The sequence below is a fragment of the Bradysia coprophila genome, unplaced genomic scaffold, assembly GCF_014529535.1.
Source record: "Bradysia coprophila strain Holo2 unplaced genomic scaffold, BU_Bcop_v1 contig_647, whole genome shotgun sequence".
Lineage (NCBI taxonomy): Eukaryota > Metazoa > Arthropoda > Insecta > Diptera > Sciaridae > Bradysia > Bradysia coprophila.
The window spans coordinates 1-16,359 of NW_023503886.1; the positions used below are offsets into that span (position 1 = coordinate 1).

General features: G+C 33.3%; 1 protein-coding gene across 1 annotated transcript; it reads left to right on the forward strand.

The window, feature by feature from the left end:
- Positions 1–7,059: 7,059 nt before the first annotated feature.
- Positions 7,060–8,855, forward strand: LOC119083433 (fatty-acid amide hydrolase 1-like). The gene is made up of 5 exons (XM_037193156.1): positions 7,060–7,152; positions 7,729–7,986; positions 8,043–8,301; positions 8,517–8,650; positions 8,718–8,855. Exons 1-5 carry the CDS (start codon positions 7,060–7,062, stop codon positions 8,835–8,837), a joined length of 864 nt encoding a protein of 287 aa, XP_037049051.1. The 3' UTR covers positions 8,838–8,855.
- The last annotated feature ends 7,504 nt before the right edge of the window (positions 8,856–16,359 follow it).

Sequence of the window (16,359 nt, forward strand, 5' to 3'; positions counted from 1 at the left end):
TGTAGCTATGTACACGCAAATTTTTAAATTATTTTAGAATTTTTATAAATTTTTGAAAATGTTATTAATTATCAGTTTATATACGTACCAGTTTTGAGTCGATGTGCCCAAATTTTCTAATGCATTGGCTATGACGGCATTTTTAATCGGTCATTAGTGGTATCCAGTATTATTGTTTTCGTTTAATTTATTAATATCTTATCATTTAAAGAAACAGCTTATATGTTTTTCAGCAATTTACTAATTTATAGCTGTAGGGCTAATATCCGGTTGGTTTAAAAATTTTATTTTTCTTTGCTTCTTTGCTTTAAACATATATACAATGTGCACAATGAAAAAAATAAAACCAAAATTCAATTCAATTTATGTTCAACTTTTTCATGGACCACTGCTACGGTAATTGTTGCATTGAATGTAGTAAATTCAATCTGTCGTCAATATTCTTCAGATATACCCATTTCTGAGCAAAAGTAGGAGGAATAATGCTGGTACTTTACCAGTAAAAAATATAATGTTTGGATTAGATTTTTTCCGAGTGTTGAAAAGCTGACATGCACTCTAAAACCATCATAGATAAATCCCTTACTGGTATCAAACTTTTCGATCTATTTACATTTCTCACTCTTCTTGATATAGTTTCATTCTTTACTTGTCGTAAGTTTGTCCGGGGCATAGAAAGAAATTATACTTTCAGTTCCCAATCCATTAAAAGCCATGGTACCATGGTTTATCCGAAAAATTAAAATTATAATTCAGTTTTTATCCGTGGCTTAAAACTTTTTTTGTTGCTATTTTCAGTCGTTACGATAAATCGAGATTAAAATTCAATATTCTCGTACTGATAAGTAATTTTATTATTTTTAAATGCTTTGAACACAGAAATAAAAGTTTCTGATGAAGGTACACTTATTGCGCTATTATTATAAGTTACATAAAAGCTTCCCCGGAAATTTGATACTACTATACCAATCAATACCACTTAAATCATTCAAACATTACAAATGACAAATCGCATATGAAAAGCCGTTCAAATGATCAACGAAAACGGTAAAATGTTACGAAACAAAAAAGCTTGGAATATTAGTTTGAGGCTTTGCTAAAGAGATGCATTAGTACATTGTACACGTTGTGATATATTCTTATTTTGTTTTTTTTTTTAGCATGAATAAATTGGAAAACAAGTAAAGTTATGAACGTACAGGAGAAGCTATGCTTTCTATGTCTCGTTCATTTCGGAGTAATTGGACAATACGCATAAATACTAACTTTGCATGCCTCATTCTATAGAAACATGATATCGGGTTGAGAACAGACTTAATCACCGCAAGATTAATTTAGCCACGAGAATACTATTTGTTTTAAAATTTATTTTTCACCTCACTATTTTCACAGCAGCAGCTTTAAAACTTTCCTAGAACGAAAAACTGTGTAAATTGTATCCTCTATTCGAGCAATTTACTATCAAAATGTCCTATAACATAGAGAATACTTAATGTCTCACTGTATTGTGGTTAGCAGTGTTGCCAAGAATAGTAGATTACAACATTACTGATATAAACGGCGTATTACATAAGTGCGAATTAATACGGTAATCAAGCCGAAGACGAGGTGATATCACTAGACTTATGTTGTGGACGTTTACATTAGTACTTCTATACTGTGGCGTGCCTTTACCTAATAGGCAACCAGACGTTGAAAAGAAAAACAATTAAAATTTCAACAACTCCCCAATTTTTGACACCTGCAATATACCAACTATACACCGAGTACAAATCCTGTAATAAGGGCCTGTTATGGGGAAACCTCACTCGCCGAAATAAAATTTTTGGTAGCATGGTCGTAATCTACTATAACATTATTCACTATAAAAATAAAGTCACGTTCTCATGACTGGTTTAAATCACAATTTTTGCATAAATGACTATTCTGTCAACTTCAACAAAAGCGGTAAAAATTGCTTTGGATCGAGTCAGAACGAATCTGAACATTTAAAATACATCATTAAAACGATCTTTTTATTTTATTTTAGCCCGTATCTGCATTGGCTATGTAGTACATGTGAAAATACCGCAAAGAAATTCTTTTTACATAATTTTCCTTTTCTTAGAATTAATTGCGAAACCTTTCTCATAATTTAAACTCTGTCACAATGCGATATGTTTTCTGGTATAATCAAATAAATCCAGTAAAATACTCGCTTTCTGCCACTCATATCACTTCGTCTAATTAATGTTTCCTTTTTATCAAAGATTTTCAAGCAATAAAAAACATGTTTCAATTGAAATCATTATAAAATTACTTATTTGTACGAAGAAAATTTTCCATTTAATTTTCTTTGCGACACATTCAATTACCCATCTCACCTACAACAACTTAATTTTTCCATTGTTTCATCGGCTACACATCCAAACTTTACCCAATAATGAAATTGACACAAAAGTAAAACCGATTGAGTCATTTACACTCGAACGAACATATTTCTATACGCAAATTAAGTTTTCCGTAACTCGAATATGCTCCACTGAGAATTCATTCGTATATATGATAATTTCCTGTGTAATCCTCTTAAGAAAAGTGCTAACTTTATTTTACATCTTCTACATCGTTTTTACCTACCGACAACAACGTCTCTACAGATGTCTGCTCAAATTCTCCAACTTTTCGGTTGTATTTTTATTTTCTTAACGATTAGAGGAAAAGTATACCATTCGATTATTAAGATTGCTGGAGAAAAAGTTTGAATGAAATATAAGTGTTTGCACAATCAAATCAGCGATTTTTTTTTTTCTTGTCAGAAATTTGAAGGGTCGGCGTTAATTTGCTACTGTTTTTTTATTATTTGATGTGGAGAATTAAAGTTAATGGTTTATTAATGGTTAAAAGTGTGCGGAAATAGGTAATGAAAGTAAAGTATTGCGAGGTAAAATGAATTTTGTTTTATTGGAGTTGACTGTAGGATACTTGTCGAAATACAGCAAACGAGGTATACGTTAGAATTAGAAACATATTAACTTTACTTACTCCCTCACAGAATCTCAAAGTTGAAGAACACAAATTAGTAGTATTTTTGGAAAATTAATTTGTTTCAGAAAAAGAGATTACCCTAAAGTTGCACCATTTTCTGTCGCATCGAAATTGTCATCAGGACTTGAAAAGTGTTGTTATTTCGGATATTGGAAAGGACGTTAATGTCGACTCAAGAATTCCACGGAAAATTGAAAGTAAAAAAGTGTGTAAAAATAACGAAAATAGTTGCTACAAATAGTTGATTTTCTGGTGAAAAAGCTGGTAAAAAAGTGAGTTTTTAGGAACTTTTGTATCCTATTCTACGCGAAGTCAAGGGTCTTACCACTCGTATGTTTCTCCTGTATGACGTTACAGGTGATTAGAATTAAAAATTGGTTGTGTCTTAAACCCAAAAGTAAAAACTTAAATGAAGAATATACTGCAACCAATGAATTTCATAGACTAAAAGCAAATAAGTTAGGGATGCGTCCGAATCCTATGCCGACGAATCAGCATTTACAAAAACCTAAAGTGTTACTTACTTCTATCGTTTCTTCAATATTTTAGATTTGGTTGCAGAAAGTGCAAAACAATAAAGAGAAATCGGTAGAATGAAAATGCCTGATTCTCCTTGCAGTTTTGTGACAGTCCGAACAGCAACTTTCTGTCTGAAATTGGCAGAAGAATTATGTATAACAAGAGAGGTTAGGTCGACGGAATTTTCGTTGAAGCATCGCGTTAAAGAAATTTAATGCAGAATGAATGTTAGGAACTTTTTAAGAATCATACCCCTAGGGTAAAGTTTTGTTCCTGTAAATTTTATGTCAATTTAACATACATCCACAAAATGCTGACTACAATGTAGTGTAGCCTAAGGTTCTTCAAGTGAAATAGAAATATAGCGCAAATGACTCATGTGGAAGTTATTTGTTTTATGTATGTTAGACACTTATAAGTTAGTAGCAAATTTTCAAAAATGTTATAAAATTTCAAAAATATTTTTGGATGTTTTGAAAATTTACTTATGAGAGTCTGATTTATAATATAACTTGAAAGCGGCTTTCTTATAACGTATAACTTTCACCTTATACGTCAATTACGTCATTTGCGCAATCCTTCTAAAAATCGAAAAGATGATACACTGTCAGTTAAAGAAGGTACGTTAAGAGGTTCCTAGTCTTCAGTTTAGATGCAAACCAGATACTATTTCGCCATCTCGTCTGGAACAATTTTTAGAGCTCAAGATTTATATAAAATCTTTTTTTGTCTGCCTTTTGCAAGGTAGTAGAATTTTTATATAAGAAAAAAGGAAATTTTACAGCGTCGCAGGTGAAACTTACAATTCTAACATTTTCTAATCTATTTTAATTGATTTAGAAAAAATTGAGTAAAGTGTTTGAAAATAGTTGAAACAAGTGAGAAATAGAGCAAATTGTTTCCTGACTTTTTTAGATCTTGAAAATAGTTGGAAACAGTGAGAAAAGTGAGTGCGTGGAATCCCTGAAGTTGGAGAACACCGAATTCTGTGTATCGATTTTGTTGCCTAGTAGAATGACTCTGGCCGACATGAGTTTTCTGCAGTATAAAGTTACGGTTCACTGTGACAAATACTCGTAATGACAACAAGCCAAGATTACGTGCCGGAGTCACATTGGAACTTTTTTTAGGAAAGAAACGCTGATCTAGTTGTGTCTGAGCAGATTGTACAGTTGTTCCTTTCGTTTTTGTTCTTGATTTCAGTGGGCCTTGAAATTTATCTTTAAATGGTTTGGTTTTGTTTTTAGATTTGACTTTATTATTCCGAAATGTTTTTGTCGTTCATTTTCATAGCTCTGCTTTGAGCTGATTTAATTTTGTTCAAGGAAATCTTTGTATCGAACACCAGTAGGGAGATCTCCCGTTGGGGATTAATTTAATAAATAAATCAATTTTCTAAAAATATGTCCTGATGCGAACTTAATATGAATAACGCAAAATTTGATGATGGCTCTACAAAAGTAGATTTAGATTGTTGCATAACTTTGATATTTTTCATATTTGTAAACCAACCAAAAGATGAAATAGTCCAAAGTTATTTTGTCCGTGCACCAGTCTTCCCATTTTTAAGCAGAATGTATGTTTAAAGAAACAAAGTACAGGATTTTGGACCAAAGACTAACAATTAGTTCATGATGCGTTACCTGTTTCTTAAAACATAAGCACCGGCATTGATTATACTATGCTAGACGATGGTGTGCCGATTATGGGCAAAATGCCCTCGACATTAGTTAATGACGCCGTTGATTTATTTTTTTACATTTCCCTATTCAAATAGATTTAAAAAAAACGTTATTAAAACCAGCACAATCTACAAATTCATTGCACTAAAATTAACGAGGCTATATAATTCATAACAAACTAGTTTTAATGAATGCGAGTTTTCATATAGTACATAAAATACATAGACACACATTTTTACAGTATGTCTAATATTGTGCCTACCTAAGATACATGAACTGAACAGAGATTATCCTGTTCACAAGGTATGACATATATCTTGATGCTTATAAACGGGTGAAACAGACAGTAACGGAAACCGAATCGTCCTTCCTGTAATGTTCCTCTTATTATTATTATGATGTACGTATACGGTTCTATCGTTATTACCATTTAATGTTGGAAAACTAAAATTATTTCACGATAGATTCAAAGCCATTCTGAAAATCGTAAACTTCGGTGAGCTTCAGCAAAAAGTCAAGTAGTAGTTTTGCAAAGTGAAGTCGATCCAATGGAGAAATCAGTGCATTTCCATGGTAACTGCTATTCATTCGATAAAGCGTAGAAATTTCGCAATTCGCATGCGTCCACTCTTATACATTCTATTCATCCCGGGAAGCTTTTGTATTAGTGTTGTAGATGTATTTGAAATAGATGATGATACATGCACTTGTTAAGCCATAAAGTCCCCCAAATCGAAAAAGCTACGGATCAATAATTATAGAAAATTTTCCTCTTTGAGTATGAATGGATGGATGACTGGATCTATCTGTCTATAGAAATGAATGAATGATGGTACTCTCATTTTCCATTTCAAACGAAAAATAAAAGCAGAATTAACCCACACACATAACTATACTGGCTTCAATTCAATAAAAAGAGTATAAATGGATTTTGTTAAAATAAAAGAGGTTTTTGATTCCAGTTTCCATCGCTAATTAACATCATTAGAGTCCTTAAAATTTCGAAGCACTGAAGCATTACATGTTCATTGTGGTTTGAGCATATTGCACAAATGGAATGAAAACATTTTGCTGTTATATTCCATGCAACTCATTCATTCATTATGTTTCAATATTTTCAGTAATTAAATTGTGATGTAAAATTAGGTGAATAACGGAGCAGATAGAGTAGCGTCATATGGTAAACAAATCCACTGATGCATAGTTCTTAGAATGGATTGATAGGGATTACACCTTGAGTTTAATAATTACCTCATCTTATCAATTAAGTTATGTTTAACAACTTGCATACATTGCACCGTACGAGCAGATTTTCGCTTAGATAATCATTCTTTGTCAGTGTTTATATATGTTGCCACAAAAACTTGAATTTTTGATATATTACAACTGTACGATGATGAAGAGATTGATGATAACCCGTTGCACCGTTAAAACGTTGAAATATTAACCAACTCGATGAAAGAACAAAGTTCTGGTTTTGGATAAACTTCTACGGCGAAAGTATTTGTCGTCCATGATTAATTTTCCAGTGTGCACAGAGAGAATTGCATTGTAAAACAAATGGATAAATAAAGCTTGCCACACAAAATAAATGAATGCATTTATTGCGCGGAAGGTTCTCCATTTTTAGGTTCGAGTGCATTAATATGAAAATACTATTACAAGTAGATTATTTTTCGCTCATTGTCAGCTTTTCATTATTGTTCACATACAAGCCGAAATACGGTTTGTTTAAATAAAATTGGTGTCGGTCTTGTTTTAGATTTTTTGCTTTATTTTTTAATTTGCCTAAGTTATATATAGGCAAGAAAGACAGTTTATTAGAAAAGTCGTAATGTATCCTCTACTTCGGTTAGTTGTTTATTGGCTAATTTTACCAACTTTCGGAATTTCTCAAGAATCTGATCTAAGACAAATATCTTTACCGGTAAGCTGCTACAGGTACATATTTGGAAACATATTGTCTGTATAGATGATTACCATATAAAAGTGTAAATTGACGTACAATAGGCGAGCAGTGCTAGGATTATATTTTGTTTTACCAACAAGAGACTTATCTAAGAAGTTTTCCACTCTTTTATAGTGACTAGTAAAAGCGTGTTGCAATTCAAACGTTTTTTTTTGTTCATATATATATCGATAGATATTTTCACAACTGAGTGTCGACATAGCACTTTAGTTTAATACACAACTCGAGAATAAAGTTGAAAAGTTCCGTTTTCGTGTGAATAATTTTCGGTTTAGGAACAAACTTTATTACCTCAGACAATATCAAACTTTTATTAATGGTTGTGCGAAATTTTTACTGCACCACTGAACCACTGATGCATTGTGAATTTTTGCGAGTGATGAATAATTTGAATAAATGGAATGTATTAATTCAAACGTCCAAGTTAAGTGATTCAGTGGACTTTTTAACAATTGTCTGTACTTTCTCTTATAACGGTATAACGCCGCGATCTCCGTTTTTGTCGTTATAATTGCGACATCTATTTCAACACAGTTTCAGGAAGACGCTCGAATCAAGAAAGCAATTCAGATACGACAGTCTCAACGCAGTGAAACATTCAGACAAATAAGACAAAGTTACACTTTGGACGAGGCAGCTAATGAAATACTTAAACTACCAGCGAAGGATTTGATAGAAAAACTACAATTGCGAAGCTTAAACGCAACACAGGTCCTCCAAGCATACATGGCAAAAGCAATCACCGTCCAAGATAAATTCAACTGTATAACAGAGTTTGTACCATTCGCTTTGGTTTGTTTCAAAATTAAATCTCTTCACATTCAGTGGAATTAACAAGTAATTTCTAGGAAAGAGCACAAAACTTGGATAAACTGAATGCTGTCCGTGGACCATTACATGGCATACCTGTTTGTGTGAAGGACGATCACGATGTCATCGTGGACACGACAATGGGCTTAGGGAAAAATCTAAATATGCCAGCATCGTCGAACAGTGTTCTCACCCAGACGTTGTTCGACTTAGGTGCTGTCATATTTTGCAAAACCAATATTCCGCAAACAGTTTTTCGATATTCAAGCGACATCAATGATACAGAACCACTATTCGGTAAATAATATTTGAAATATTTATAAAGTTATTGCTCAGAGTCACACACCGCAATCAAAAAGAGCTCAAGTCAAAAAAATACTTCCTCTCTCTGTTGAAGTATTTGAACACATTTACCCCGTTCCAAAAATTTTTTTAAATTATATTAGACACGTGAAACCTTTTAAAAATTATATGCTAATTTTCAAGCAAAAATTTCCGCTTTTAATTTAAAGGAGCTACAGAATACACGATGATTTGGAATTTTGTTGATTTTCCTGCTGGTGTTATTCCTTTCGGCATTGAAACTGGACAAAATATCGACCACTATGACGATGCAGGTGATGCTGTACTAAGATTGGCGAAAGAGGTATGTGTGCCTCTACAATAATATTAATAAAGCGAGTCATTGATTAAGAAACATTGACATTTTACAGTCAACAAAAGATTCAATTGGTTCGCCTATTGGTATCCAGATAATTGGGAAACCGTTCAAGGAGGAGCAAGTGCTACGAGCTTTGAATGAGTTGTTCAACAAAATAGATTCGAAAAAATAAATTTTTATTCAAATTCAATCTGGATTTCATTTGCATTAGAAGATTCATGTGATGAAAAAATATTCGATTGTCACTAACATTTCAACGATTTTTCGAAATTTCTGCTAAAAAATTTCGAGTTTCAAGTGGAGATGAATGGATCACATTGTATGCCGGCGATTCCGAGGTCACTAGCCACGCAAAACAAGACTTTTGACTTTTCGTCTGAGATACTTAGAATATATTGAATTTTACTAATGCGCGTGATAGTGCTCCCTTTGCATTATTTCATCGTAGGTGTAGTGTGAGTGAAGCACCTTTTTTTGGCAACATGTGGAACGATATGGACCAAATAAAACTGTAGAACGTTAACCATGTAAAAAGTTTATTTGAGTTTTGTTGAAATCTAAAATTACTTCACATCCGCTTTTGGAATGTAGTTCCAAGTTCGAAATTGACGTAAATAAATCTCGTTAACAACTCGACTTGATTTTGTGAACCTTGTGAACCTATAACATAGCTTTGTACCGGTTTTGTTCGTATTACATCGCGGTAAGTAAATTTGTATGCTTTAATTTAACGTACAGAAATTCTGATTGAAGTTCCTCTTGACACAGATATTTTAGTGTAACTTTTCTCTGCTGTAACTTTTCACTGCTCTCTAGAATATGATCGAATATAAAGTTAAAATGAACTTTTTTTTTAATTCTCAATTTTTAATTAGCTTTTCCACATTGGTTAGTTATGAATTTCCGCAAAAACCGACGTAAATTATTACCGATATTACTATACAGAGGGAAAAGACTTAATTAGAAAAAAGACTGAGTTCATCGTTGAAGGAGGGAGAAATCGTGATATACACAAAAAACATACAGCGTGTTCGTTAAAGGATTTTTTTTTCGGATAACATTTTCCATCACACCGTTTTTTCTTGCTGAAAAAAATTGTCTTGGATTTTAGCCGAGTCTGCGATGTAAAATTCAGATTCATTAAATATTAACTCGATGTTGCAATTAAAGCGTCTGGAGAGGACGAAAAATGAAGGATAATGTTGCAAGGACAGTTTGTTTATATGCTCTGCACACTAACAGATTTTTTAATTAAAATTTCAGAAATGTATAAATCTGTCTTTGGATCAATGATTAGTCACCAATTAAAGTGAACAAACATTTAGGACGTCTAGTCACTAAACAAAAAAGCATCTTTTTAGGATTAAGACAACAAGACGTGAACGCGTGAAAGATATAGAAAGTAAAATTTTATTGTTTTTTTTTGTATTGATTTTGTATTAGATTTGTTGCCCATGTCTTTCACTTTTTATTAAATGTTGTGAAAAATTTTTAGGATGGAAAAGTGAGATTTATTCATCACCTCACATCTCGCGTTGCGATTACTTCTATATTTTTCATCTGCTTGAAGCTCACTATTATAACGTCTGCTACAAACAGGGCCTATTTTAGGAAAATAAAATCCCCAAGTTCTTTAAAATTCCCGAAAAAATCACTGATTTTATTTGTTCGTCAATCTTAGAAATGATCATTCAAAATTGTTTGACTGGCTTACACATGGTCGAAAACAGCTAAAAAATCTAGAAGATGTTCAGTCTGTGGCCTTAGAGATACATAGGTCAAAAAAATTGATGAATTTTAGGGAATTAATTCCCTTAAATAGGCCCTGCCTACAGAGCAATAAACGGATGGCTTAATGCTGTATATAAATATGTTGCGTCTTGTTGGTTTTGACCTTATTTTTTACGTTGTGCTAGTAGTCCAGGTGATTGTGTCATAAAAAACGGTTTCGAAAATGTATGGAAAAAGTAACGAAATTCTTCCATAACGTTTCGTTTCCAATCGAATGGGCTAAATGAAAATCTCGAATAACGCAAAACAGTGATTGACACTAAATAGCCTCAATACAAACAACACACACTCTACGGATAATAGCGGCAGAGTCAAAATGACCCAAAATTATATCGGCTAAATTCGAAGTTTTTGGACCAGAATGATGTTGGACGACTTGTTTATTATCCGTAGAGTGTGTGTTGTTTGTATTGAGGCTATTTAATTGACACAAGCACAAGCATCTGGACTAAAGTATTCCAGGATCTACTTTGACAAAAAATTGATGCAGAAATTCTCGCTTGTATTGCACAATTCATTAAAATAAACCTTTTTTGCATGCCATCTAAGTCACACCCATAAGTATATGAATATAATCTTCAAATATTGGAAAATCGGCAGCAGCAATATTTTCTGGGTATTCCACTATGCCTCTACACTAAGAATACTAATCCAGCCTAATATATATAAAAAGTATGAAACTTGGCACATCTTTTCAGCAAACTCCGAAATGTACAACCACATCACGGAACCCATAACTTCTTTGCTATCGGACAAACGAATGAACCACTGACATGGTTACATAAATTATTATTATAATCGACGAAATATTGGTATAATAATCAATTATGTACCCATTTAATAGGGTTTCTGTAGGTTTAATAAATGTCATCGTGTAAGATTATCCCTTAGGGGTTATCCACAATGATGTCTGAGTCCAGACCGTCTGTGTGTTATAATGGTGAACGAATATAGCATAGTGTATTAACAAAACAGTCTTCTGTCTGATTTTCAACTTTTATACGAATCTTTTTGTATGAAAAATTGTCGTTTATCAATGGAGGAGCACCTTTCATTTATATTCTCAATGTGTTTCTGAACACAAAGTGGAACTGTGTGTTCCAGTTCCATAGATGATGTAGATATTATTGGAGTAGGTATATATGAGAGGAAAAAAAAAGCGACTTCAATAATCTTTCACATAACATGGAACCGAAGCATATCATGTATTTTTCTTTTTAGCTAGAGAAACCTTTTCCGTAATGTATGCATATGTATATAAATGTGAAAATTTAGTCGAATGTTATACGTAGCAGGTTTTAGCATTTATCTGAATTCAAATATTAGTATAACTTGGTGGTTCGTATGTGAAAATAAAGTACATAAAGTAGAATTGGTTCACGGGGTATAGGGAAGCATGTTGTAGTCATTGTTATGGTTTCGGAAACGAGATGAGGTTTGGGAGGTGTGAGTATTGTGCTTATGGATGCTTTGCACTTCCGTTTTAATATTAATACCCCACCACAACTGAAGAATGGTTTCAACTCATTTTTGCTATGTGAATTGTGGAATATGGAATAAAATGAAATTGAAGAAATTCGTAGCATAAGCAATGCAATAAACGATTAAGTTGGCAAATAGAGGAAATGTGTAATTGAGACAATGAAATTCTATATTATGAATATATAGAACGGATAGAAGTCACCCTATACTGGGTTGGCGCCGTAGCTTTATTTTGTAAGTAAAGAGAAAATGAAATTTACGAGGATAATGCAATGCTGTTTGTTTTGTGCTACATTTCTGAATTAAGTTTCCTGAAATATTGTTTGATGCATAGTGAAAATGGAATTTTTACTCGAGAAATTTGTGTCAGTGAACGTAACACATTGCACTACTACAACTATGAATGCTGTATATAGCGGGGGAAGCACCCTAATTACGGGATCTATATAAAAATCACTTGATTGCTCCGGATTACCTATGTTTTTGCACTGTGATTTTCTTCACGTCATAGAAACGCCAATGTGTCGCAGAAAAATCATTAAATCTGTTACTTCATTTGTCTAAAGTATCTTCCATGGCTTTACACAATAGTATGTTGTGTTACAAGTATTGTAATGTTGATTTTTTCAGCACTAGACCCAAGTTTTCCTTACGAGCGGAGCGAGTAAGGAAAATTGGGTCGTGTGCTGAAAAATCTCATTACAATACGTGTAACACATCATGCTTTGTGCCAACCGAGAATTGAAATAGACAAATGCACAAAATTCAGAATTTTCATTGTAAACAATCACTCTTCGAATTTGATCGATCACGTTGCTTTGCATTTTTTTAAAACGAATGCTGTAATAACTCATACGAATTTCATTTCAACACTGGTTTGAGTGTTGTAATAAGCCATGAAAACGGGTGTTGTAATTTTGGACATTTCAATCTAGTTATCGATATTGAAATCCGTCGTATTTCAATTCTCGGTGGCACAAAATCTATTGTGCCACCGAGAATTGAAATACGACGGATTTCAATATCGATAACTAGATTGAAATGTCCAAAATTACAACACCCGTTTTCATGGCTTATTACAACACTCAAACCAGTGTTGAAATGAAATTCGTATGAGTTATTACAGCATTCGTTTTAAAAAAATGCAAAGCAACGTGATCGATCAAATTCGAAGAGTGATTGTTTACAATGAAAATTCTGAATTTTTGTGCATTTGTCTATTTCAATTCTCGGTTGGCACAAAGCATGATGTGTTACACGTATTGTAATGAGATTTTTTCAGCACACGACCCAATTTTCCTTACTCGCTCCGCTCGTAAGGAAAACTTGGGTCTAGTGCTGAAAAAATCAACATTACAATACTTGTAACACAACATACTATTGCATACTGTGAAAAGTATAGCAGTCAAACCTCATCACTTAATTTTGTCAATGACTGTACATACCACCATAGCGAGTTAATCACTTAAGGCTTACTGTATAATTAAGTCTTAGTTATTTTCAGTAACCCGTTTTACCGCATTGAGACAAGATCTTTTAATCCATTAGTTTTAACATATGATTTTATAAAGCCAACTACAGTCATTTTTATAAATGAAATAAATGTCGCATAATTGCCAATTTATAAGGAGACTTATTAACTAAAATACTTCTATCATCAACTTGAACTTCAACGACCGTCTGTAACCCCAGAAAATGATGAGTTTTCCGTCGTTGTCTTAGAAATTAATACAATTTTCTAAGTCCTCCACCGCACATTATTGTGTTACTGAAACTTAATTAGTTTTACTAAATAAACTGCAATGTTTTTTGCATTAATTTATCAGCGATTTATTTAATGTTTGAAAATACTTTTGTTTTCTGAAATTACTTCTTTATTCATCATGTATTCACTATCGTCGTTTATGCTTTATGCTAATATGCTTGATCTGCACTTAACTGCACATTGCTCTTATTTATTCAGCATTCCTTTAAAGCTGTATATTACATTACATAAAGTATTAAAAGTATGTATATAGCATTAAAGAACTGAACTATCCACATTTCGTATCGTTTGAATCATAACCCCATACAGGCGTGCAGCTCGCGCAACATTATTTATACGAAGAGTTTAGTAATATCTGAAGTTTCTTGTACAAATATTCCATTTCGACGACACCAATTAATGTTATAAATAGGATAGAAGTTTGCGTTGTGAGTTCAGCGTCTTCAGGTGAATGTGTACTTGACTTCCTTAATCGCTTATAAGCTGCAAGAGATATGACGAATGGGAAACATTATTGTAAAATAATAGTTACAAATAAGATTTTCAATTAAAATTGCTTTAGACAGAGTGATTTGTAGACTAGATGGTGTTGTAAGTAAACTTTATTATTTAATACTATTTTGGCCTCGTGGTTAAATCTGAGGTGAATCAGTGTGCTACCAACAAATTATAACATGTTGTAAAGAGTTGATGTACGGTTTTAGGACTTTTCAGAGGGCGCTTCAGTACATTATAACGTGAACGGCGCAACGGAAGTGGTTTCCGCAACGATCGCTCAACATTAGACTAATTGTTCAGCATCAGGTAGATCATAGGTCATAGTTCAATTTTGCTTTACATCATGTGTTTGTTGATTTTAAAACAGCATATGACACAGTTTTTCGGAAGAACCTATGGAGTGCGATGGAGGAAATGCGATCAGTTTGCAGAGTTTGCAAATTAATGAGTATTTTCGGATATTAAAGGTTTACCATCGCACTTCATAGCTTCCTCCAAAAACGATTTTACAACGCGTGATTCAACTTCGCTTCAGATTCACGTGCTGTTGAATCTCTACAAGATAAAATGCCACCAAAAGTTGATAGAATTCACCAAAAGTTGATAGAATTCATTCTGTGTTTATACAGGATTTTGTTGACGGTATCTCGTTCTAAATTTCGAATTATTGATTGAAGATTCCCGTGTAGATTCAAGTCGTTGCGTTCTTAACCAGAACGTTTTTGCAAAGTGGATCACAATTGTTTCCCAATACTCATGGATTAACATATTAGAAACCCACCACCAACTAATGAGATGGCAAAAGCAAGGGTGCCAGAGCACCGCATGACTTTAAGTCGATCGATAAACATTCAATATTCCTTTATTTTACCTGGAAAACATACTAATTGCAGGGGTGGTGTTATCTAACATGCAGAAAAAATCAAGTTTAAACGAATATACACCAAAAAAACAAACAGAGCATAATTACTCTTCCCTTTCCCATGAATCGCGTGTAGCGAGAGTGGATATAAAATGCGTTTCCACCTCCGGAAACAATGGCGTCAGAGGTTAGCGTGGTCTAACCATCTTCAGTCGGTTCCACTTAGAAAGTAGGTCTTCTACGATCATCGAGATTAAATAGCCTCTTGATCAGCCTCTGCAGTCGAAAACCAACCTTTTGGGAGTCTAGAGCTTGGATTTTCCACCGTAAGCGACAATTTACTACAGGAATAAGGGACGAGCTCTATTTCACTACAAATTGTTGTGTCTACTCTTTATTATCCATAAAAAACCGTATAGTCTAAGAAAGAAAGAAGTAAGTGTGAACGAATGAGAAGAAATCGGGCGTTCAAACGGTTCACCGACTTTTAAACTTTATTGTTTATTACTGCAAACTCGCACTAAATATAGAAGCTTATCTCAAGGTTATGAGTGCACGCAGCTACAAGAGTAGTAAGATTCACATTTTTACAAACGTGTAAAACATTCTTTCGTATCTATCACATTTTAAACAGATTTCTGGTGATTTACAACAGTGACGTACATTTATAGCTCACAGTGTGAGCCTCACACGCTTTACTGAACAAACATTTCAAAATTTCAATGTTTTTTTTAATGAAGTGGTAATAGCTTCTGTTTATTGAATTGCTTGCGATAGTATCTGCACTTTCTTCATATGATGATAAGTGAAACCTCAATTTGTTCATAAAACATTGAACAGCTTATTCTCATTAGTCATTGGTATTGACCGCTTGCATGAATATTATTTCGGGTGAATGTTAACTTAAACTATAGTCTTTGTCATAATTACTCTTCGAAAGCGAATTAATGGAAATGATTGAAATTGAGAACAGGTCTGGAATGAAGCATAAAAGTTGAATTGCACTTGATTCCAAACGAAAATTAATTAATTAAAACACTATGAATCCATGCAGCCATTCATGTCCTTGATTACAATAAGCTGCAATTATTGAACTAGGCCTCCTACAGTGCCATTGTATACTTGCACCAATATAATCCTAATATCATTGTACACAGCAAAAATTTCAATATAACTTCAACTACAAGTTGAACGAACTGATATTCACAAAAGTACGAGAAAGCAGCTCTTATATGCACTGCATACACCTATATTATATATGTCGGACGGGATCGATTTTTCAAGCGCGTAGAGCCA